General features: G+C 57.2%; 1 protein-coding gene across 3 annotated transcripts in view; it reads right to left on the bottom strand.

Annotated features, from left to right (window-relative positions):
• Positions 1–8,421: 8,421 nt before the first annotated feature.
• RAB11FIP4 (RAB11 family interacting protein 4) overlaps positions 8,422–23,546 on the bottom strand; it is a 117,685-nt gene continuing 102,560 nt past the window's right edge. For all 3 annotated transcript variants that reach the window (XM_047080767.1, XM_047080768.1, XM_047080769.1), the window contains 12 exons: positions 19,452–19,681; positions 17,437–17,631; positions 16,755–16,889; positions 16,367–16,402; positions 15,086–15,185; positions 14,715–14,818; positions 13,415–13,555; positions 11,917–11,998; positions 11,295–11,432; positions 11,053–11,211; positions 9,871–10,014; positions 8,422–8,693 (listed from right to left, as the gene is read on the bottom strand). In XM_047080767.1, the coding sequence (XP_046936723.1) occupies positions 8,577–8,693; positions 9,871–10,014; positions 11,053–11,211; positions 11,295–11,432; positions 11,917–11,998; positions 13,415–13,555; positions 14,715–14,818; positions 15,086–15,185; positions 16,367–16,402; positions 16,755–16,889; positions 17,437–17,631; positions 19,452–19,681 (1,581 nt within the window). In that variant the 3' untranslated portion in view covers positions 8,422–8,576. The remainder of the gene's footprint in view (positions 8,694–9,870; positions 10,015–11,052; positions 11,212–11,294; positions 11,433–11,916; positions 11,999–13,414; positions 13,556–14,714; positions 14,819–15,085; positions 15,186–16,366; positions 16,403–16,754; positions 16,890–17,436; positions 17,632–19,451; positions 19,682–23,546) is intronic.

The following is a 23,546-nucleotide window of genomic DNA, read 5'->3' as shown; positions in this document are numbered from 1 at the left end:
CCACTGACATCTGGCAATTCTAACTCCTCATCTTACTCCGCAAATAGCGAACAACCCGGGTCTTACCTGAGTCCCAGGCTGCCTTCCTCTCTCACTTCCTCTGTCAGGTTGCCGCCTGGTCCCGCCGCCGCTCTCTGAAACTCGGCCCCGAGCAGGCCACTCCTTGGCTTAAGATCCTGCTGCTCGTTCTCTAAAGGCCTCTCCACCTGCTGTTCCCTCCCAACGATCTCTGGGGGGGATTACATAGCAGTGACCCTCACACCTGCGAACATGCTGGAATCACCTGGGGGACTTTGGAAAAACCTTGGCGTCCAGCCCACCCCTTACCTCATGAATCCAAACCGCTGGGCTGGGGCCTTTATCTGTGGGGTTTTAAACTCCCTCGGGCTATTCAAACACGCAGCCAGGATTGAGAACCTCCCATTTGAACATTCTGGAGGCACCCTGTGCCATGAGGGTGAGGAGCAGATCTGTTTTGCTCAGCGTCAAAGCCCCGCACCTGGCTCTACACCGAGCATTAGGAAGCGATGAAACAATTGCTTAATGGTGAACGAGATCCACCCTGGGCCCACCAGCCTCCGAGTGGACTCACCTGTCCCACCTCCCAACCAGAGTCCCTGAAAGGGCTGTGCTTTCTGCCGGCCTCCCCCGTATGTGGTTCCTGATCCTACAGCCCTTCAGGGTTCCTCTGAAATACCCCTTCCTCAGAGAAGCTGCCCCTGATCCCCAGCTCCCCTGGGGAGCTCCCCTGGGATCTCCCCTGATCAGCTTCCCTGATCCCAATCCCCTTGTCCCCGGCTCCTGCAGCCCCCTGGACCTCTCCCTGGCTCCCCTGCCCGCAGGAGGACATAAGCCTCTGCTGTCTCTTCCGTGCCAACCTCCAGTGCCCAACACAGAGGGTGGCACATACAATGTGCTCAAGTCGGTTGGTTGGGGGATTTCAGACCCAGATTTTTTTTACCTACTCAGGAGACTTTCACCTGGGCCCGGACCACTCTAAAAGGCTCTAAATTTAAGGGCCTAGTAAGTTCGGGATTGGACAATGAAGCCGTTGCAGGAACCGTGGCCTCCAGGGGGCGTAGGGTTGGTGATGTCTGAAATAGCCAAGCTATTCATCCGGGACAGGTGAGCAGGGAATTTACGTGCGCAGAGGGCACAGCCTGTCCACACAGCAGTGCTGGCTCTCACCTCTCTCCAGAATAGCAAACTGAGTTGAATTGTGTCCCCCTGAAATGTTGAATTCCTAAGCCCTGGTATTTGTGAACTGGGCGTTATTTGGAAATAGGGTGTTTGCAGATATAAGCAAGTTTAAAATGAGGTCATCCTGGGATAGGGTGGGCCCTAATCCAATGCCCGGTGTCCTTCTAACAGTGAAATCTGGACAGAGATACACAGAGGGAAGATGGCCATGTGAAGACAAAGGCACAAGCGGGCTAACAGCTTCTGGAAAGGCCAGCAGTTCCTTCTGGATAGCTGGGTAGGAAAGGCAGAACCAGTGTCAAATTTCAGACATGCAATTACTAATTTTTTAAGTATTGCACAGAACATATTTACACCGAAGGATCGCTGACCTGAAATTCGAATTTAATTGGGCATCCTGTATTTTTATGTGCAGATCTGGCAACTCAAGTAGGGCAGTTTGAAAGAGGCACATTAGGAGGATGGAGGGAACAGAGATCCAGGACAACAGATTCCCAGTGTTGGGAGGGGACTTCCCCCCCCCCCACCCCAGCCCAGGAAACCAGGTAAATCTACTGAGTGGGGGGCCGCCTACAGGCAGACCCACGCCACAAGGGCCTGTGGGGGGAGGTGGAGGGACCTGGTCTTGCCTGTCCTGAGGGTCTGGGCCAACAGGGAGAGCAGCCTCCGCTCCAGGGGCTGGGCCTGGGCAACCTGGGAATCCCTTCGACACCTGGAGTGCCACAGTAAGAGGAAGGGGCAGACCAGGAGAGGGCAGAAATCTGGGGGTCTGGGCCGCTCAACCTGCAGCCACCTTGATGCTTCACAGCTTTGGCAGCACTGGTGCGGGCACGTCAGTCTGAAACGACGCTTGAGGGGAGGACTTGGGCCTGTGACCCAGAGGAATCGCAGCGGTGGACAGGGAGGAAGATGGCCCTGGGGCCCCATTAGAGTGGCCAGAGCAATCGGAGACCCCTGGGAGGCCCCGGCTGGGAAAGGGAACACGGCGGCAGCAAAGACCAGGTTGTGGAGCATCACAGCCCCGCGGCTGGAACGGTGGTGTTCCAGGGGCTTCTGGGAGCCACACCTCTCCGGGGGACAGCAGGCCAAAACGAGGGTCTCTGCCCTGCCCCTGGAGGACGGCGCCAGCCCCCCTGGTATGCAGGGTGGGGCCTGCTCTTCCTAAAGGACACTGTCTGTCCCCTGGAGCCCCAGAACCAGACCTCCCGTCTTCCACCCTCCCTCCCCCAACCACAGAAACTCACCGTCAAGTCAGGCAAGAAAAGCAAACTGTTTATTTACACCTTGGTCTGTACATTAGAGTTCCTGAAGGAGCCTGCCTCTGACAGCCTGCTCCTTTTTGGCTAGAAGCAGGTAGGACGTGGAGAGCTTGGGGCCCCGGGACGCAGCCTTGGGCCTCACCCCTCTCTCCCCGCCTTGGGGCCTAGAGGTGGTCTCACCCCAGCTCCGGAGATAAGCCTGCTTCCAGAGGGAGGCTCCTGGGGCGAGACCCACGGGGAATCCCAGAGTCAAAGCCGTCTAACAAACCCTGGGCACGAGGCCATACATGTAGCTTCTTCCATCTGGGCCCCCGGAGGCCCAGCCAAGAAAGCAGGAAGGGCCAGGACGGAGGGAGCCAGCAGGCCGTGGGCGAGTGAGTCCGGTCAGCAGTCGGGGAATTAATGGCACTCGGGTCTGAGCACCTCGGGCAGATGAGGAAGAGCTCGGCAGTTAATGGCAGGCCGGGGCAGCAGCGAGGAGCCTCTTCTGCCCACTTGGGAGTTCCAAAGCTGTTCGAGACACCAGATGGTGGTGGTCTTGAACCCAGCCCAGTGCCAAGCACCGGGAGCCACACACAGCTGGAGCTTCCTCTGGGGGCCAGGGGTGCTGCCGCAGACCCATGACGTCCCTGCGGGGGCCCTGGGCCGAACCCCACAGTTAGAAAGGTGCGCTCTGCTTTCTATAAATACTGACACCAATACGGGAAGACGTTTGTGGGAGAAGGTGCTTTACACAAAGTGACCCTTTTCTGGTGTGCAAGGCTTCTAAACTAGCTGCAGGCTGGACGAGGGACTGCGAGCCCTCCGAGCTTAAGACCATAATGAAAAGAGTTCTGTACAAAGTTACCAAATCTGCACGGCTGAGCGAGCAACCTGGAGGCGCGTGTGGAAGAACGTGCTGGGAGGCCTGGCCTGGGAGCAGACCCCGTGGACGCCAAGTGGGACGCTATGTACACATTTACAGGGCTCGGGAAGGACCAGGGTAAACACGAGGATGTAGAAAAGGGGCAGTGAGGACATGGCAAATCCTGTACAGTGGTGACAGGGAAGAAAAAAGGCACAAGGACAGCGACCCCAAACCATGCAGACAAAACACAGCCTGTGCAGCACAGCAAAGCAGAGGGTCCGGGTAGGAGGTGCGGTCCCCCCCCCGGGGCAACAGCACTTAACTCCCGCCATTCTCAGCCACCCTCCTGCAGTGGCTGCGGGGGCAGATGGCGGGTTACAGTCACAAGGAAGGAGGAGGAGCCTACAAGGTCGGAGCACCAAAGTCAGACCGCTTCGCCAGGGTCTATGCTTTCAGAAACCAACCTTTCCAGAAAGCAGCCTATGTTCTCAGGTGGGCGGCACAAGGGCCTTAGAGCTGTGCTGCCACGCAGCTCGGGCTGGCCCGTGGTGCCAGCCTCTCCTGCTCCCTGACCTTTTGCGCACAGATTCAGAGCAGGACGGAGGACCTGAAGGTCCCTAAGGTCAACAGAAGGAACTTGCCTGAAGTCACCAGGGGGTACTTGGCCCTTCTGGCCTGAGGCCCCTCAGCAGATGGGCCTTGGTCTCCACCAGCCTGAAGCATCGCCCTACAGGGACTGACCTCCGTCCCCAAGGAGGACCGGCCGGGGAGGATGCCAGCACTGAAGCCCTCAGCCCCAAACCCTCCTCAGCCCTTTCAAAGAGTCGCTGTGGTCGTGCCAGGCGAACAGTCATTTTCTTGGCGTGGCGACCGTTCCCAAACTTCCCCTGCTAAATTTGCTAATGCATTAAACACACGTGCCCACAGCACAAAAAGCGGCCTTAGTTTTGCCCTGAGCCACCAGTCCCCACTGGCCGCTGCAGTTTCTGCCGGCCATTAAGTCCCTCGGTGGAACCAAAGCACCCGCACTGTGCCCTCCTGACCACCGGGACCTAGCTGGGTCAGGAATCAGATGATCCAGCAGACCAGCGCCTGGAGCCTCCTGGACGTGGGCCGGGGTGTACTGGTTTGGGTGCTGAAAGTGGAGACGCTGGGGTGACCCTCATCCACCCAGCCTGAAAACAGGTCAGAGGCAAAACCCACAAAGCCAGTGTCCCCTCCTGCTCAGCTGTGCAAGTAGGAGGCTGCCTTCCGGGGGACAGCCCCTCCCCGACCCTTGACTCTGTTCTACCCCCAACTCCAGAATGGGCCCGCGCCTGACCCCACGGGCACCCGACAGAGACTTGCCCGCTCAGGTGTGCTAACCCCCAGGGTGACGAGAACAGCTGGGCACACCAGTTCCTGAAGGCACCTGGCCTCCCATCCTGGGGCGAGGGATCTCCTGGCTTCTCACCATCCATCAAAGCCACTGACACCCTAATGTTAACGGCAGCACCTGGATTAACAAACCTGACGACCAACTCTACCCGTTTCCTCTACCCTTGGCTAGCAACCCTCTAGGGCAGGGGTCTCAACCTGGGGCTACCCACCCGTGTCACCTGGGGAGCTCTTTCAACATTTGTGTGCCCGGGCCACACCTACACCAATTACACTGGAATCTGGGGGCAGAGATGGGAGGGGCAGGGTTCAGCTCAGGCAGAAGTTTTTATATCTCCCTAGGTGATTTCAATGCACAACCCAAGTTGAAAACCACTGTTTCAGGTCCAAGTGCTTTCGGAGATTCTTGAGCTCTGTGTTTGTAACAGGTCAGAAACAAAGTCAAGGTAAAGGAATTTCCCTCTGGCCATTCTTAGAGAATCTACAAATTAAAAAGTGTGTGTGTGTGTGTGTGTGTGTGTGTGTGTGTGTGTGTCTACAGGTGCCTGGGTGGCTCAGTTGGTTGAAGGTCAGACTCTTGATTTCAGCTCAGGTCACGAGCCATGCGATCGAGCCCTGAGTTGGGCTGTATGCTGAGTGTAGAGCCTGCTTACGATTCTCTCGTTCTCTCCCTCTGCCCCTCTCCCCTGCTCTAATAAAAAACATAATAATTTGTGTAACTTGGCCAATTCAAAGTTAAAAAAATTTTTTTTCTAATAGAACTTTATTTCTTATACTTCCCCACAGAATAAGGCCTAGCTAAGCCAGAGAGTACCTCCTTTTCTATTAGATACCGTATATAACCCTCACTTGCCGATTCGGCAAATTTTGTCTGGTTTCCAACTAAGCAAAAAACAAAACCCACATAGGGGCACCCAGTTAAATTACAGTCAGCTGGGGAGTTGTTCAAACATTCCGGTGCCTTGGCGGCCACGCTCCACACCAACGAAGTCAGAACCTCTGTGGATTCCACCCAGTTATCAGAATTTTAAAACTCTCTCCATTTTAAGTATGTTCCAGGCATTGCAGGGAACACACTTCTCCTACGAGTTCTGTTTTGTTTGCCTGAAATGCACACTGGGCTGGGCACCGTGCATGCTACCTAGCAGCCTCCCGTACGGAGAGAGAGAAGAGTGTAACGCTCTACCAGACCACACACAAAGTAGGGGGAAACACTGGAAGGGGGCAGGGTCTGCCCTGCCGGTGCCTCGCAGGGCCCATGGGGCTGGGACCCTTGGAGCATGTGCCCCCCTCAGGCGAGCTTTCAAGCAGGGAAGAGCAATTAAAAACGCTACATGATCTTTAAGAGCCAATTAGACGGTCTGGGTTTTATGAAACGTATTCTGGCTGAAGATGGTTGGATTTAACTCGAGACCTGGGTTACGTGGAGTTTAGTCTCATGTTAAAGTCCGCCCTTTTTCCAGAGCCCCCAGGCACAGCACCAGGTCCCTTGGGGCCTTTCAGACTTGGCGTCCTCAGGGAGGCCGCTCCCATGGCGCCCCCTTCAGGGAGGAGGTGGCAGAATGTTGCTGGCAGACCGCTTTTTCCGCCCCTTTACACCAAGGCAGAAATTCCTTCCCGCCTAGTGACCGTGTGACTGTGTAACCCAGGCCTCTGGGCCCTTCTTTGGAATTCCAGATCAAAGCAGCTAAAGAGCATATAAAGTTTTACATATAAAATGCTCATCCCTGGGGCGAGTCTCCCACAGCCCAGGACCTTGGTCTGGCTGGCCTCTGTAGGACTCCTCCTGGTGTCAAATCCAGACCAAAGCCAAGTCCTGATACGTTTTCTTTTCTTTCCTTTAATTAGGGGCCATTAGCAAATTCTCAAGAGACTCACTCCTCATGCCTTCTTTCCACTGCTGCTGCTTCTCAGACCCCTGGAGGAGCCCAAGGAGACCAGCACCCTCGGGGGTCGAGAGACTCCCTGCCCTAGTCTTCCTGCGGGGGGTGACCCCCAAAGGCCTGGATCAGACCAACGCAGCCCCGTTATCTGCAGCATGAAACAAACCCCACACATATGCTTCAAAAGAAATCACAAAATCCAACAGAAGCAAAAGTTGACTGGAATGGAATGAAGATGGGTGGTGGCCACAGCCCTGCCTTCGTGAACAGGGAACATACATCCCAAGTCCCCGATCCCCTCTTCACCCTCTCCTGCCCCCACTTCTCTGCATACACCCCTTCTTGCCCCTCCCCAACATGCCTGAACTTTCCTTCTTACACTAGAATTGCTGAAGAAAACAAACTGCAGGGGAAAAAAAACCAAGAGCATACATGTTTATGTATGTGTGGATTAACGAAACGAATCACAAGCCATATAAAACTGAGACAAACTGGAAAACTCAAAGTACCAGCTGCCTACAACAAAAGATCACGATAAAAATCCAGAGAGAGAAAAAAAAAAATCCAGAGAATTTCCACCATGTGTCACAAGGACGGAGGCCGAAGGTTTCCCTGCAATCTCCCCACCGGTGTCTCTCACCAGCACACCTCTCCTGGCTGAGAACTGAATAGGAGAGTTTCCAAAAGGCGGGACGCGGGGGCCTCGCTACCCAGCTGAGTCAAGCCCAGAGCTCAGAATCCCAAACTCCAAACCTGAGGCCTGCCATCACCGGGTTGTGTGGAGAACAGGAGCAGGTAAGCAAGGCCCACTCCCCGCCTGCGGACTGTCCATCCATGCTTCTCGTGAAATGCAGCCCACGGGGAGGAACAGACTGGAATGGGACCACGCTCCTCCCTGGAACTAAGGTCTTTGTCACCCAATGCCAACACATGCCTTAGACACCCCTGGCCCCCACTCCCCACCCCCTTTTATTCCCTTCATTTTACACTCAAGTTAAATACCGCTCATTTTCCATTGTCTTAACAATAAAACACAAAGAGGGGCGCCTGGGTGGCTCAGTCAGTTGAGCATCCAACTCTTGATTTCAGCTCAGGTCATGATCCCTGGGTTGTGGGATTGAGCCTGGCGTCGGGCTCCATGCTGAGTGTGGAGCCTGCTTAAGATTCATTCTCTCTCTCTCTCTCTCTCTCCGCCCCCACCCCACCCTCGACCCCGTGCCTCTCCCCGACTCGCACTCTCTCTCTAAAATAAAAACCAAAAACAACCAAGCCAGAAAGGAAGAGGCAGGCAGGGATGGGGAAGTGTACAGGAAACCCCCAAAATACCAAGAGCTTCTCAAACGAAGGCTGCCCCATGCCAGCTCTCCTGCAAGCCTGAGTCCTCGGGACACCCCATGCACAGGCATCACAGGGGCTGCTGGCCAGGGAGGGGCTCTGGGAGGGCCCCTTCCTCCTCTCTGAGCCTGAGCACCTAGGCTTGAAAGATGGCCAAAGAGGCTGGGGAGGATGTGGCCGTTAGGCATTCGAACCCCTGGGAAAGACCATAATTTTGCTCCCACTCCCAGAGGGAACAGAGGTGGGGTGAAAAGAACCTGTCTCACTAGAGCATCTTTAAATCCTTATCCCCAGAGGTAGAATCATTTTCATCCAGTACCTGAAACACAGTCTTCCAGTTCTTGTTATTACAGTAACTCCTGATAGCAGACCTTGCCCCTCCCACCCTCCAGGACCATCCGCTCTTGCAAGGGGACTGCAAAGTGCACGGGCAGTTAACTGTGCAGATGACACTCACAGCCCCACGCTCACCCCTTGCTGTGTGAGCGGCTTCCCCACATACGCATCAGTACACAGGACATGGTGGCCAGAGATGTTTACAGTGTGTGTGTGTGTGTGTGTGTGTGTGTGTGTGTGTGGCCTGGCTTGGGCCGCATCCTCAAGTGGGGTCTGCGCCTTGGTCCCAGGGTCCAGGGCTGGGAGGGTCCCGAGGCCGCTCTGCAGCCAGCCCTCGTCTCAGTGTTTGATCTCAAGGATGGAGGGGTTGTGGTCCAGGATGGCAAGGATAATCTTGTCCATGTACTGCCTCAGCCGGAAGTTGATCTCCTCCTGCTCCTTCAGGGCTTCCATGAGCTGGGGGGAACGGGAGAGGCAGGTCAGAGGCCGGGCCTGGGCTGGAGTGCAGGTGGAACCCGGATCCCCAGCTTGTGATGAGCCAGGGCCCGGCACAGAGGGGCTCGGGACACCTGGGCAAGGCAGGCCCCCAGACCAACCTCAGCACTTGGGTGCCAGAAACCAGCGAGAGCAGTGACAGCTCACAGTAAGGTGTGTGAGATATGCTGACGCCCAGGCCCCGCCCCCAGGGATTCTGATCCAACTGGTCTGTGGAGGGACCCAAGTATGAGCAACCGCTCGGTACAGGCTGAAAACACTGGCTAAAGCCATTTGCAATCAAGAATGACATCCAGAGTCCCAGGGCCCTAAGACTTGTAAGGCTTCTAGCTGTTTCCTCTACCTGAAACGGTCCCCTCACCACCCCGACCCTGCCATTGCCCCTGTGCAGGTCCATTCCCGATGTGTCCTTTAGGTCTCTGAAATGCCACCTCTGCCCCCAGACTGGAGGCTGGTAACCAGCTCAGCTGGGAGTCCCCCGAGGCTAGGGGTCAGCACTTAGCTCTGTGTCCTAAGCACAGGATAAAGGGTTCAGTGACTGTCTTATGATTCATGTTCAAATGTAACCAGGGTATTTTGGAGGCCTGATCTTTTAGAAGCACACCCTGGTGTGGGGTGGTGGGGCAGAACGGACTTTGGTTCTGGAGACCTGGGTCCTTCTCCCTCCACAAGTTGGGTGATCTTGTGTCCTAGCCTCCCAATCTGTAACATGGAAATGTCCAGGAAGCCTTTGAGTTGTCAGAAGGTGAAGACACACTACACTCAGGTGCTCAAGAAACGCTAGTGTCTTTCCCCTCTTGGCTTGAGGCAGAGGGGTTCTAGCTTCTCCTGCACTACGGGCTGACAGAGACATGTTGATCAGCCGGCCATTTTGGCATGTTTCTGGTAGAGCAAAGACTCAAACTCCACTCTGTTCCCAGAGCTTCCTCCCCAGCACATGCAGGAAGTCAGAACTGCTCTAACTCCCTCACCGCTCTGCACGGTCACTCAGGTGGCTGCAGACGGGGACCCTCACAGGCCCTGGTCTGCTTCCCCTGCTCGGGGTAGCCTGGGACTTCTCATCACAGCACACGGGTGCGGGACAGGACTTGCAGAGGAGCGGCCGAGGCTCCCAAGCAAGAATGAGAGGGCACATTACCTCATCGCGAGAGGCCGTGTCTATTTCTGCGGCCAGAGACTGGGCTTTGGTCTGGGTGGCAAAGAGGTTCTTTGCTTCATAGAGGCTGAGGCTCAAGATCTGTCCATTCAAGTCGTCATTCTGGTCCCGCAGCTTATGATTCTCCTGTGGAGTGGGACAAAGGCAACGTCAGCTGCCAGAAGCATCCAGAACCCAGCAGAACCCATTTCTTTGCATTCACGGTCTCCTGACTGCCACCGGGACCCTCCTCTCAGGTGTGTGTCAGGCCAGCTCAAAGACACCCATAGGTGATGTGGCCTCTGCCAGGCTTTGGGGGAAGGGCTGGGTCCTGGGAGGTCACGGGGTCCTGAGGAAGAGTTATGGGCCCACTCAGGGGAACGAAGTTTCCAGATAAGGGCAGGGCTCCTGGCCACGCTTTCCTCCCTGGGGTGAGTGAGCCAGAAGAGGAGCTCCTGATACTTTGGGGTCTCCGGGCTGCAAGGCTGGATCCAGTCTCCTCCTGTAGCGAGGTTCAGGAATCCTGCTCTGTGGGAACTCTTCCTGAGTACAGGTGGCCTCACAGGGCCCTGCCCAGACCCCACGTGCCAGTACCACGTGCTAGCTTTCGCCTAAAGTCTCCTAACTAACCGCACACCTGGGACTTGGTGCCCTCATGCATGAGAAAGGGCTGGGGTTTTCGGATCGCTGTGGGATGCTGGTGAAGCCAGCAGGAGTAGACTTTCTAGAGCAGTTTCCCACCCCCGGATGTCGGGCTGGGCTGAACAGGGGGCTTCACTCACCATCACACCCTCCCTTGGTCCCTGCCCCTCCTGATCCCACTTCCCCCAACTCCCCCATCATGGGAGTGCTCCCGGGAACCGCTTGAAATGGAACCTTGGGATCCGGGTCTGCTTCTGGGAGGACCCAACACAGCAGACCCTCATCCATGGCTGGATAGTCTCCTCCTCCACTCCATCGGCAAGGACAGCAGAGTGGGGTCTGCTTCTTTGTGTGGACTCCAAGGAGAGACCCCGGGATCCGCATCAAGTGTGGCCTAGAGGTGAGCTGCCTTGCCTGAGCTGTGGGGTGGGGACGGGCAGCCCCACCGGGCAGGGACGTTGAGAGGAGCAGACAGGAAGGGGTGTGGGAAGGTGCCGCTGCAGCTTGGGGCCCCATACGGGAGACCCGTCCAGCGGGGCCCACCTGCTTGAGCCGCTTGACCTCATGCTCCAGCTCCACCTCGCGGGCCCTGGCGTTGAACTCGCCCAGGCCAGAGGACGAGCTGCGTCCCCGGCCTGGCCGCTCACAGTCCAGCTTGTACATCTGCAGGTGCTCTAGCTCCTTCCGCAAGTCCTCGATGAGCTGCGTGGGGGAGGGGCTGGTTGGCGGGAGCGCGGCCACGGGAGGGAGCCCCGGTGCCCGGTGCCCTCCGGCCTGGGACCCACCTCCTGCGTCGCTTCCCGTTCCTTTTGGAACTCAAGGCGGTTCTGCCGCAGCTTGTCCGTCACGCGCTTGTACAGGTCCGTCTCATCTTTGAGCCGCAGGCTGGTGTCCTCCAGCCGGTCACACATGCGCTGCCGTTCCTGGATCGGGGGACTGGGTCAGGGAGGACGGTGCCCAGAGAGGCTCGCTACACCCCAGGGACGTCGGGGGGCTCCGGGTCAGCCACCTGGACAGGCGGGCAGTCCGACCAGCCCCCCTGAACACAACCCTCGAGTCACGGCTTAAAGAAACAGCCGGGTCCCTTAGGATTCTAGAAACACAGGCCTCTGAAGCCCTTCGATGGTGCCAGATGAAACCTGAATCAAAGGTGCGGCCAAACAAAAGCTAACCTCCTTCTCTCTTTTTTATTATTACTTCCCCCCATTATATAAAAAATTATATTCGCTGTAAAAAAAGTTTGGAAAATCAGAAACATAGGAAGACAAATTACTGTTCATATTTTATTTTGTTTTTGTTGTTGTTGTTAGGGCAAACTAGCAACTAGAGGCCTTTGTGGCCAACACCACCTCTGTGGCTTCAGCTCAAGATCGGAATCTGAGGGACACTCCTAGGCCTGCTGCTCACCTCATCCAGCTTCTCTGTTTGTGACTTGAGCCGGGTCACTGTTGTTCTGAGCTCAGTGTTTTCCTCCTCTAATTGCTGCACCCTGGGAAAAGGAGAGAGACAAGTATGTCAGAAACGGAGGTTATCTTACAACAGATGGACAGTCTACAGCGATTCTCTGCTTCCTGGAAGAGGGAAGATACCAGAAAGCAAGAGAGAGAGAGAGAGAGAATATGACTAGTTGTTCCAGATGGGTAATACAACTTCAAGCTTCCTGTCATCCAAGGCAAACTGGGAAGGACACTGAATTACCATCCTTCTGTTTGTGATAAAAGGAAACACTCATTTGTGAATAAGAACATAGGATTCTTTTTCACATGCGTCCTTACAGCCTGAAACAACACGGAGGACGTTTTTCTGCTAAACAAAGAGAAGGTCCTCCTGTGGCTGGTGGTGGCAGGTCCCTCCCGCTTGGAAAGCAATGACAGCGTTTGCTTTTCTTTCTCCCCCCAGCGTCTCTCCCAGGCTCTTCGCTCGGCCCTGCCCGCAGCTGCCTGTGATAGCCACAGGTCATTGTCCTCTGTGTTAGTGTCCAGAGGGGGCTGTCCTAACAGGATCCCATGAGGAGACACAGCCCAGGTACCCAGGTCGTTTTAAATGACCTGAGAAGAGGGCAGGTGAGTTGGGCTGTCCGTGGCACCGGAACGGCACAGGGTCATTTCTGCCACCGATTCCTGCCGAACATTCCCTCTCCTTCACACTTGTTACTTCCTTCCTAGAGTGATGGCTCCACTGCTCTCTCTGCCAGGGGCCTAGGTAGCTTCCCAGTGGCCTCCCTGGCCTGGGTCATTAGGGAGGGCAGCCCTGGGACACCACAGTCTTCACCTGTGTGTACTGTTCTGATGTGCAGCAACCCACCTGCCTTCACGGACATTCTGTGGGGCTGGGAGGGAGGACTGACAGATGGGGAAACGGAGGCCCAGAAAATGACACAGGATGTCCAAAGTCATGGAGCTAAAGGGTAAGCAACCCAGATTCCCAGGTCAATACTCCTCTCCCTACCGGCCTCAGGTTCCAGCAGCTATACCTGCGGCCCAGAAGCCCAAAAGAAACCGGGCCCTGCTTTTCCATTCACGTTGGCCCCAGGGGCCCAGGGTCGGTGCACCCAGGTGTTCAAGGTCAAGGAGACTCTGACAGCAGGGGGAGCTCCTAGCCCGGACATTAGACCCAACCCAGGAATAGGGGCAAGACCACAGTTTTTTAACCTATCCTCTTGTTGACAGACTTGTGAGCTGTCTCCAGTTGTACCTAGTAGAAATAATGCTACCAGAAGGTTCTTTTATATACTTCCCAGCAAGCATGTCCAGGTGTTCAGGTATCAAGAGGAGAACTGTTACAACAGGGGGCTTTTCTTCAGGCTGTTTTCCGATCCATACCACGGGGACGGTGCCTGTCCCACGGGCCTGGACCGGGAGTGGAGGGCGCCTCCGAGGCGGCCCCGTCCCCAGCAGGCGCCCACCTGGTGTTGAGCAGCTCGATCTCCGTGCTCTTCTCTCTCTCCAGCTTGCCGTAGGCCTCGCGGTGCCGCCGCGCCTCCTCCTCCAGGGCCTGCTCGGCCATGGTCTCCTGATCTTTCACCATCTCCTCCAGCTCGTGCACCCTGAGGAGACAGAGGGGCGCGCGCCCCAGTCCAGGGCCAGCTCTCGTGGTGTCTTCCCACCCCGCCCCCGCCCCTGGCTACGGGAGGCCCCGAGACCCTGGCTCCGTCGTAGCCCTGCTGCGGGAAGTGGTGATGTGTTTGCCAGACCTGTGGGTCAGCAGCTTCCCTGACAGATGAATGCGGATGCCACAGCACGTAAGGAGACGCACGCCATGGGGCGAGGGTGGGGAGGGGGGCGCCTGGCGGTCGGCCCAGAGGGGAGCGAGGCTGCACAGAGAAGGCGGCATTCCCAGCCAGGCGCGGGGAGGGATGGCAGGCCTCGGCACGGCTGCGTGAAGCAGCCCTTGGGCCTTGGCTTCTCTTCCCGCTCTCCTCCTCCCTGGTCCCTACCCCTCTGACCAGTAATTCAGCTACTGGGCACCTTGACTCCAAAACCACGCATGTCCTTGGATAGGGGTCCCGAGCATTCAAGACCCAGGAAGGGGCCAGGTCCCACCAGGCACGCTCTAACCCCACCACTGGCAGCCTAGCTGGCCTATCAGTCTGGGCACATTTCACTGGGAACAGTCCCTCCAGGAGGCTACCCTTCTGGGGTGTTCCAGAACCCATCTTTGGGCCCTACAAGGTTGAGGGCCAGACCCTGGGCGGGGATCAGTTTACCAAATCTCATGCCACCCCGTGAGGACAACTATATGCTACATGCACTACCTCACTGCAGTCAGGGTCAGCGGGCCCCCATCGGGAGGAGGGGCAGCGATGCCCGGACCCTTCCGCTAGCAGCACGTGCGAGCCCGACTCACACCAGCGTCTCTCTCTGCGGAGCTTGTCCCCAGAAACGGGGTGGGGGGCAGGGGGGTGTCAGACTCTCATCAGTGTAGGACAGAGAAATACGGGAGTGGATCCCAACTCCTGCCTTACACCCACCCTGGGGCTGCAGACATGGGGGTCAAGGTCAAGCTCCGACCTGCTTCTGAGTCCCCAGAGACCAGTCTTCCTGTGCGTCCTGCATGGGCACAGCCATGTAGCAAGGGGCTGACACATCACAGCCTCTCGGAGAGGAAGGACAAGATGTGCAGTTCACCTCCCCCAGCTTTTCTCAGGGCCCTCCCCAAGCCCGTTCCCGAGTCACGGCCGGGGCCCCAGCCCCCCAGCCCCCGACCTGTGCACAAGCTGTGTGTTCTCCTGCTTCAGCTTGCTCTTCAGGTCCCCATTGGTCAGGCTGTCATTCTCCAGTTCTGTCACTTTTTTTTCCAGGAAGCTCACCTGCAAGAGGGAGGCAGAGGTGGGGGTGGAGGAAACCTTGGAGTCCACAGGACCGAGAAGCTAGAGACCGTGGGACAGAAGCCATGTTTGGTGAGCGTGAGGGTCCCCAAGCGTACGTGTCCGCATTATCGGGGCCACCTACCCCCAACTCCTGGGCAAGGACAGGGTCTCTGTCTCCCGAGTCCCCAGATAGCTGCTGGGGGGCTCCCCACGACCCCCGGGGAGCACGCACACATTAAGCCTGTCCTCCACCCACTCAGGACCCACCTTCTCCGTGATGTCGTTGTCACAGGAGTCAATGCTGTCTCGGAACAGGTCCTCAGTGCTACCGTCACTGCTACTAAAGTTGCTGCTGTGCATGAGCTGCCTGCGGGGGATGGGGGGAGGTAGCTGCAGAGGCCGTCCCTCCAGGGCCTGGGGTCCACACTGGGCTATGGGCTGAGAGCACCCAGTATCTTGGGGAGAAGGCCAGGGACCCCTCCAAGGAGGCTGTCCTCACCCAGTCAGGGGAGAAGAGTTGCCTGACCTCTGAACTCAAGAGGTCACCCAGCTCAGAGGCCAGCGGATGGGCCGCTACACCCCTCCAGAGTCCCTGGCAATCCATCACGGCTCTGGCCTGCTGCCTCAGCACCCTTTTCATGCGGTGTTCGAGCCAGTAACTACCCAGTGACCAGAGTGGGCACATGAGCCCCCGACCACCTCCCTCCAGCTGCAAAACCAGCCACTGCAGGTAGACTGGCTCCACGGTCCTGGCAGAGGGTCCTGGCCTCCTGAAGCCACCCAGCAAGACTCAATTCCTCCACCAAACCGGCTCCCGATGCATCTCTGGGACCCTGGGAACAGGAAGGAGACCCACCCAGACTGTGCAGGGCAGGGGATTGGGTGGGTCTGCAAATGGGTAAAGACTTGCCGGAGGCAAACCCAGCTACCACGGTGAGGCTCCCCCTTCCCGCTTCCTGCCGGGCAGCAGCCAGGTCTCTACCCAGGGCCTGTCCCGTCCCACTCCTGCTCTCGAGCCAGAGTCTGGGCGCTTGCTGGCAGCTCCCACGGCCCTGGGAGTGGACCCGGGCCAGCGTGCACGAGAACCTGGATCCCGAGATCCAGAGCGGGAGCCTGGAAGTCCCAGGAAGTTAGCTGGGAGGATTTAACCCGGAGCAAAGAGACCAGCTCCAACGGGGCACACTCGTGCCCAGTCTCGGTCAGCGGGATCCCCAGGATCTGCTGGCACAGCTGCCGGCTCCAGGGTGCGGGGCAGGGCACCAACAGCCGTGAGACGCGCCGGGTCTCTCGGGGCCTCCCTGGTGCACCTGCCTGGAGCGGAAACAGCTAAGGGTTTGGAGAGGCCGACTGCTCCACTGCCACAAGGGGCAAGGGCGGCCCCTCCCTGTCAGAAGTAGAGGTCTGGTTGCTCTGCCTGCACTCCTGGGGGTCTCTGTTTCCCTCTGTGCATCGGGCACGCGCAGGGCACTGGGCACTGGCTGGGTCTGGGCTGCCCGCATGGAAAGGGAGACAGTATTCCACCCCTCCTCCCAAGGTGGGGGGTCTTACCGTCCAAAGGCCGTGCTAGAGATCTTCCGGTTAGGGCTGCAGGGGTGGGGGTGCAGTAGGGAGAGGGAGAGAGAGAGAACAGTCATTGAACAGAGGGGGCTCTAGTCCACTCCTTACTCTGCCTTGGCTGCAAGATACCAGTAGGTGCACTACAGGGCTTTGTCCCGCCCGCTGCAGGGAATTCACTAATCAGCTCGGTCCTCAGCAGAAGCACCCTGAGTTTCCTCTTGCAGAAAAATGCAAGCCCCCTAAGATCAATCCCACCCTGACAGGGCCCTCACTTGCCAAGACAGAGTGGGGCCGCCTTGCCTGCCGCTTCCCCCTCTGGACCCACCCCCCACCCCCAGCCCTGGCCGCCCATCCCTCTGCTGGGTCCCGGGGGCCTCACCTGTTGGCCTTCAGGTTTTTCAGTCGGGCTTCCAGGTCATTCAGCAGGTTGATCTTCTTACAGCACTGAGAGCAGTAAACATCCAGCAATTCGTTGTTGTAGGCGTGCCGCATTTTCCTGGGTGTCTGCCCCGCACTGATTCGGGAGACAGAAATCAACCTCTGCTGTCCAATCTGGTGCCCTACCCCATCCTTACTTGACTGGGTTCCCCAATGCCGGGGAACCTTTTGTGTGTGCGCTTAGGGGCAGAGGGAGTGGAAAGACAGCAACAGATCCTCCCTCCCTCGATACTCTCAGAGGAAAGGCCAATGAACAGTACCCATTTCACAGACAAGGCGATGGAGAGCTAACGTCAGAGTGAGTAATGACTAGTTGTGGGGGAAGGTATCACAGTAGGTCACCTAGAAGGACCCTTCGACACCGAGGTTCTAGGAAGCAAGACAGCACACACCCCTGAGTCTGCAGCCTCCCAGGTGGGCTAATTCTGTTTCTTCCCCAAGCCAGAAGAAGGCGGGAGGAATTCTAGAACCTCCAATCAGGGTGCAAAGGCAGCACCCCCAAGCTCCAGGAGCAGACCCCAGGGAGCTTAGGACTCTGCCCTCTGACCCGCCCTGGGATGAGGTTTGGTTGGTCCGGCCGCTTTTCCCGGGCCCCAAATTGCCATTCCAGACCACAGGGCCACCTGGAAGACACTGAAGATCCCAGGTCCGAGTAAACGTTGGTCCTGGTCTCGTCATCGGGGCAGGGGCTGCTGGGGGCACAGTCCACGTCGTCCCCCTCTCCATAGTCTTCAAACTGCTCCTCGTTGCTGATAAGCGAGGTGGTGGAGTGTGTGGAGAGGTCCGACGTGGTCATGGATGGGGCGTGGCCCAGGGACCTGGGTGTTACAGAAGGGCTGTCTGTTAACACAGCCCCGTCCACAGCCTGTGCCAGGGAAACCAACCAGCCTTCCTGGAGGTCAACTGGTGCCACAGAGATCAGAAGCCCGAGTATGTGCTTTCTGACCTGGCAAGTGCACTTTGGGGACCTCATCCTAAGGGAAATGTCTCACCACAGAAACAGTTTCTGCACAAGAGATGCGCAAACCGATGCTTCTCTACAGCAACAAAACATTGCTTACAACTGAATGGTTTCCCTACTCAAATTAGAATAAGTTATAGTAAGTCATAGTATATGGGGCCTCCTGGGTGGCTTAGTCGGTTAAGCGTCCCACTTTGGCTCGGGTCACAATCTCACGGTTTGGGAATTTGAGCCCTGCGAGCCTGCTTCAGATTCTGTGTCTCCCTCTCTCTCTGCTCCTTCCCCGTTCATGCTCTGTCTCTGTCTCTCAAAAAATAAACAAGTGTTAAAAAAAATTTTTTTTAAGTTATAGTAGATGTATAATATAAAATTATATATTCTATATTGCTAATATTAGCTAATTAAATGATTAAGTTACAGTTGTAAAATTATAATATATATTAGTAAATATCAAATTATGGGTTATCTAATTGTTGAAAGGTCCGCAAAAAATACTAGCAATAATATGGGAAAAACTAATATAAAGTCGGATATAAAATTTAAATACAGAAAGGAAAGGTTGATACAAAATAAGGAAAAGTAGGACATAAAAGTATTTACATGGTAACAGAACTTGGGTTTGGGTGGTGGGACTCTAAGTGAGTTACTACCCCCCCCCCCGCCATTCTTCCTTTCCTACCTTTTCCAAGCTCTGTTTAATTGGCTTGCATTCTAGTAAGAAATGGAAGTTTTAAAATAAGTAACAACGAGCTACCAGATGAGGCGCTTCTCCCAGTTTATAGAAGGGACTCACTGCAGAGAACATGGGTCGGAGACCCTAGGCCTCTCATGGGTGACCCACGGTGTGGCCTGTGACAGTGTCCAGGGCTGGCTGAGCCCTGTCCACAACCTGAGAACTGAGCACTGCTTGTCACCTGCCGAAACAGGTCTTCCCGTCAGTGGTTGTGAGGCCAGGTCTACGTATTGCTACTCAGAAATGAGGGTTTCTCTGACGTACTGAGCCTCTGAGCTCAAAACTGGGCAACTTGAACTGGGGACAAGAAGCAGGGAAGTGGGTAAGGCCGTAATTCTCCCACAGTGCCCTTGAGCAGTCCTGGTCTCTATCTGAGAATCACAGTGTTGACGACAGGGCACTAACGAGCAAGTCTGCTGGTACCGCCACCCTGTTGTTGAACTCACTCATCTGCCCTCAGGCTCCTCAGCACCTTGGGATGGATTCATCACATTCCAGCTCTTTCTCCTATACATTTTATTAAAACCCTCAGCGTCCCCTGCCGGCCACCTCCTGGCGACTGGTCCCAAAGAACAATGTGTATGATCAAGTGGCAAATGGTCAGCCAAAAGGACAACGGGTCTGTGGTCCCTGACCAGCTGTCCTTGGTGGCTGGTCACAGTACGGCTGTCACACTGCTCCCAGGAAGCAAAATGGATGAACTACTCCAAAGACCCCACCGAGAACAGCCTGACTCCCAGAGCCACTGGAGCCTGAGAAGCTCTGCCCTGCGAAAATGTATAGGAAATTGCTTTTTTTTTTTTTTGAAGGTCAAAAATGATTAAGAATTGACAATTTCATATGGTTCAACTGATACTAGAACCCCTCTCCTCCCTCTCCAAATCTCTGGGTTGGCCATGACCACCACCTTCCTGTATGTGGCGCTCCAGACAGTTTTAACTCACTTGTCCTCCGGCAGGAACAGGCCCCCGAGCCCTCCGTCCTTCTCCTCGGCAGGACTCCCAACCGACCCCTCCAGGCTCTGCATGCTCTCCATGGGGCTGTCCATGTCTGACTCCGGGGGGCCCTCGGGTGGGGCCAGCGTAATAGCCTCCTCCTCGTCCTCGGGAAAGAAGCTGGGGTCCCTGGGGAGGAGCTCGCCATCAGCAAAGGTAGGGCCTGGCACCTCGCTGCCCTGGGAAAGACAGAGGACAAAGTGAGTGAGGCTGGCTCCCCGGGGCTCAGTGTGCCTCATCAGACCGCGAGGATGTCGGCAGGGCCAGGGATGGCAGGGACTGGGACACAGGCAGGTCCAGACCTCAGGACCTTGAGAATAAGAATAGCCGGCAAGTGATTCATCTTGGGCCTCTCACAGCAGCTGCCTCATGAGAGCCCAGTGAGGAGCCAGCACCACCGGGGACAGCCATCCGTGGAGAAGAGCCACAGCTGGGCTGGCTACGTTGCTCAGGACACCTGGACAGCTTGCTCGTCGGGGTCCCCATCACAGCCTGCACAAGGAGCCAGATGGCTTCGTGACTGAGTTAAGGGCACAGCCACAATGAACGGCTACCAAGAACGACGACCCCGACCTAGCGGAGTTTGATGCAGCGGGGTAGAGGGATATCCGCGCACCACGGAACCTGCCCTCCAGGACTCTGGGCACATCAGACCACCTCCGTGAACCTCGCTTCTCTCGGTAAACTGAGAATGACCGTGGAATCCTACAGGATCACTGTGTCACGGGGTAGGACCTCAACGTGGCACCAGCCGGGGAAGGACAGCGTGCCTTGGCCCTGCCGCAGACGTGCTGAGGAGCAAGGACACAGAGCCCTTCAGTTCCGAGCAGGGGTGGGTCCCCGGTGCCTAGCACACCGCCCAGCACCACGCCAGCACGAGATAAAGACCCGCCTGAACTTTTGCCAAAATCACCTTCTAGGTTATGAGCTCTGGCTCCGTTCTGAGAGGCAGCGCTCCGCAAACCACCCTCGGGGCTGCCGCCTCTGAGGGGGCACTGCTTCCACCTGCTCCTGTCCGAGAGGTCAAGCTGCTCCCAAGGATCTTCCGCGTGGCCCGCGTTGAAGGTGCTCCCTGCGGCCCCGGGACTGCAGCCAGGGGAACAGTAACAGAGGCTGTGAAAAGCCCCCAGGCACCTCAGACAAGACAGGACTGGGGACATCCAAGGAAGGTGGTCAGCGCCAGGCTTGGCTGTGCCCACTGAAAAGTGTGCCGTCACCGGCTGCTGTAGACACCCTGGCCCAAGAATAGATGGCAGTTAATGAGCCTGGCTCCCGCCTGTCCCAGGACTCGGGCGGAGCACCGGCTGCACTAATAAAGCCGGCACCAGGCAGCCAGGCCCCCCTGGCTGTGGAGGCCGAGGGGCTGCGTCATTAAAACTACCCTCGTGTTCACACGGCCCTTTCCACCTGAATGTCACCAACCCAATCCCACAGGGCTCCCGACCGCGTCGGATCCTGCACCCGAAGCAAGCTCTCCGTCCACAAGCCCGAGGCTGCATCCCAGCAGAAACACAGGGAAGCCAACGTTTCCCGAGCAGCCAACAAGTTCCGGAGGCAGAGCGGACAGTGAATACGTAATCTTATCTGGGCTTAGGACAGCTCTTCAGGATAGCGATTCTTAGCCCCACTTTACCAACGAGGACATGGAGGCTCAGAGAGTCACCTGCCAGGAGTCTTCTAGGCCAGGAGGCGGAGGTCGCCCCACCTACCTCTGACCACCACACGCTCGGTTCCATCTATCGGTCATGCAACCCACGCTCCTGGAGTTTCAGTCTCACGTAGGGACAGATCAGTAATTATGAAGCCCAGGCATTCCACCTGCTGCAGCCCCCACGTGCTGCCCACTTCCGACCCACAGCAGGAGACTCCTCGGCTCAGCGCGTGGAAACTGGGAGAGACGCCAGGCAGGAGGGAGACGGCTCACCGAGGAGGGCCGTGCTCTGTTCCCTCACCTGCGAGCTTCCTGCCTTCCCAGCCACAAGGGCAGGGGAGGGTTGGCACTCGCTGGGAACGCCTGCCTTGTGGCTTACAGGAGTCCTCGGCCACTTCCGGTCCTCACAGCCCTAGGAGTTGGGTCTCCTTTCCCCTCTCATACGTGAGGTGACTTACCCGGGGCCCCGCCGGAGAGAGGGGCAGGGCAGGACTGGACCGGGAGCCGCCAGTGCCCATGCTGTCCTCATAGCCCCGTCAGCAGGGGTCCTGAGGAGGCTGCTGCCCACCGAGCAGAGGCTTGAGACAGGCAGGGCACCTAGTAGAGACCGGGAGCCATGCTCCTCAGGCGTCTGGCTTGGCCTCTGGCTAACTCATGTTTGTCCCCTTGGACACGGAGATACGGAGGCCCAGTTTCTGCCAGGCACTCTGCTCAGAGGCACCCAACTCACCACACGGAAGTGCGGACCATGGCCTCCTCCCACCTGATGTCCCAGAGCAACATCCCCCTCCTGACAGCTGGGCCAAGAGAAAAGAGGGGCCTGTCTCAGCCACAGGTGGGGCAGGAGGCGGCTTGGAGGCCCCCACAGAGGTCACTCCCTCCCAATAAGGCCACCACTTCCTCAGGCATAGTTTTACCCTCTGATCGAGCAGAGTCCACATCTGTCTGGCCTTCTGCACTTGTCGAAGGATCTGGTCTGTCTCCCACACATACCCCCATCCGGCTCGGACGACAGCCCCGGGAGAGCTCCAGGAGGTGCAGAGGGCAGGGATCGAGGATTTGCAGGCTTAGCCTGACGCACGGGGAAGGTGAGGCTCAGCGAGCGAGGGGGCTGCCCTGGAGCTTCCCCGCTGCAGGAGGCCCCGCTGTGACCCGAAGCCAGGCTCCTGACATGCCACGTCAGGGCCCTCAGCCACCCCTCGCTACACGCGCTCTCTCAACATGCCAGCCTTGTAAAATCAGCTGCCTCCCCACGCTGACACCTTTTCACTGTTTGCCCAAGGCAAGTTACGATTTCTAGAACCTCAAAACCATTTCTAGTAGCTTTCTTCTAAATTCAAGTAACATAAAGACAAGCTCTCAGAAAAGCTATACCCTGGTTGGTCTGGGACAGTACTGGTTTGGCATCTGTCCCGGACAAAAGGGGCCGTGTCACCCCTGCTACTCCCCTGGGAACATCCTGACCCTGCTCCCATTCCTCTGGGCCCTCTGGGGAAGGGCTAGGTATAGCACCGGGCCTGGGAGGGGTGCCCCTGGAAGTGGGGACAGCCTGCTCTGATCCCGAACACCTCAGGAAGAGAGGCAAAGCGGGAGCAGGTGCTAGAAGGTGTAACCCCTCACTGGCTTGGAGACTAGGCAGTATGCCCTCCTCAAGAAGCTGGGTCTGGGGATTTACCCAAAACCAGGGGTTTCTGGAGAGATGGGAGAGGACGGAGGCTGGGAAAACACGCCCTAGGCAGCTGCTTTGGCAGGGCAGGTCGGTATCACCAGTGTCCCCCTCCGCGTCCCCACCCCGTCTCTAGCTGGGACTGGATGCAGCTGGCCCCTGGCTGGAAGTGGGAGCCGGGAGGCACCCAGCCTGCCTGTGGGGCCCCTCTCCAGTGACAGCAGCAGGCCCTAAAGTCACCCCTTCCTCTGTAGGAAGTCGGCCCAGGCCGAATTCAACAGCTGGTGAAAAGGACCGACGGCGGGAGAGGGCATCCCCGCCTCAGAGGGGCCTCCGGTGCCCACCGTCCACACTTCCAGAAGGCGGAGCGGCAGGGCCTGGACACGATGACGTCGTTTGGTCCTGCCCGTCACCCACCCGGCCCTCAGGGGATGCTCCCTCCAAGCCACACACATCACTACTCCATTCTCCTGGCGGCTAGTGCACGGAGGGCACGGGCCCGAGAGGCCCCACTCCACACTCCCTGTAAGAAGGGACCCTATGGTAGTAACCATGACGATGAGAGCACCTGAACCCCCAACAGGCAGCACCGCAGCGAGCACATGGCAGGCGATTAGCAAGTATTTGTGGAAACGAACTGCCCTGCAGAACGGTGAGCTGGGGAGAGCCCACCCATGGCGACCTCGAGGCGTGGGTGCCCATCTGACTTGGCCACTGGCCGGCCGTG

Source organism: Lynx rufus, unplaced genomic scaffold (assembly GCF_022079265.1).
Source record: "Lynx rufus isolate CCGP_SWC_20201006 ecotype Redwood Valley unplaced genomic scaffold, mLynRuf1.p SCAF_18, whole genome shotgun sequence".
Taxonomy (NCBI): domain Eukaryota; kingdom Metazoa; phylum Chordata; class Mammalia; order Carnivora; family Felidae; genus Lynx; species Lynx rufus.
The sequence above is the reverse complement of the archived record's forward strand: the minus strand, read 5'-3'. Positions and strand labels throughout refer to the sequence as shown.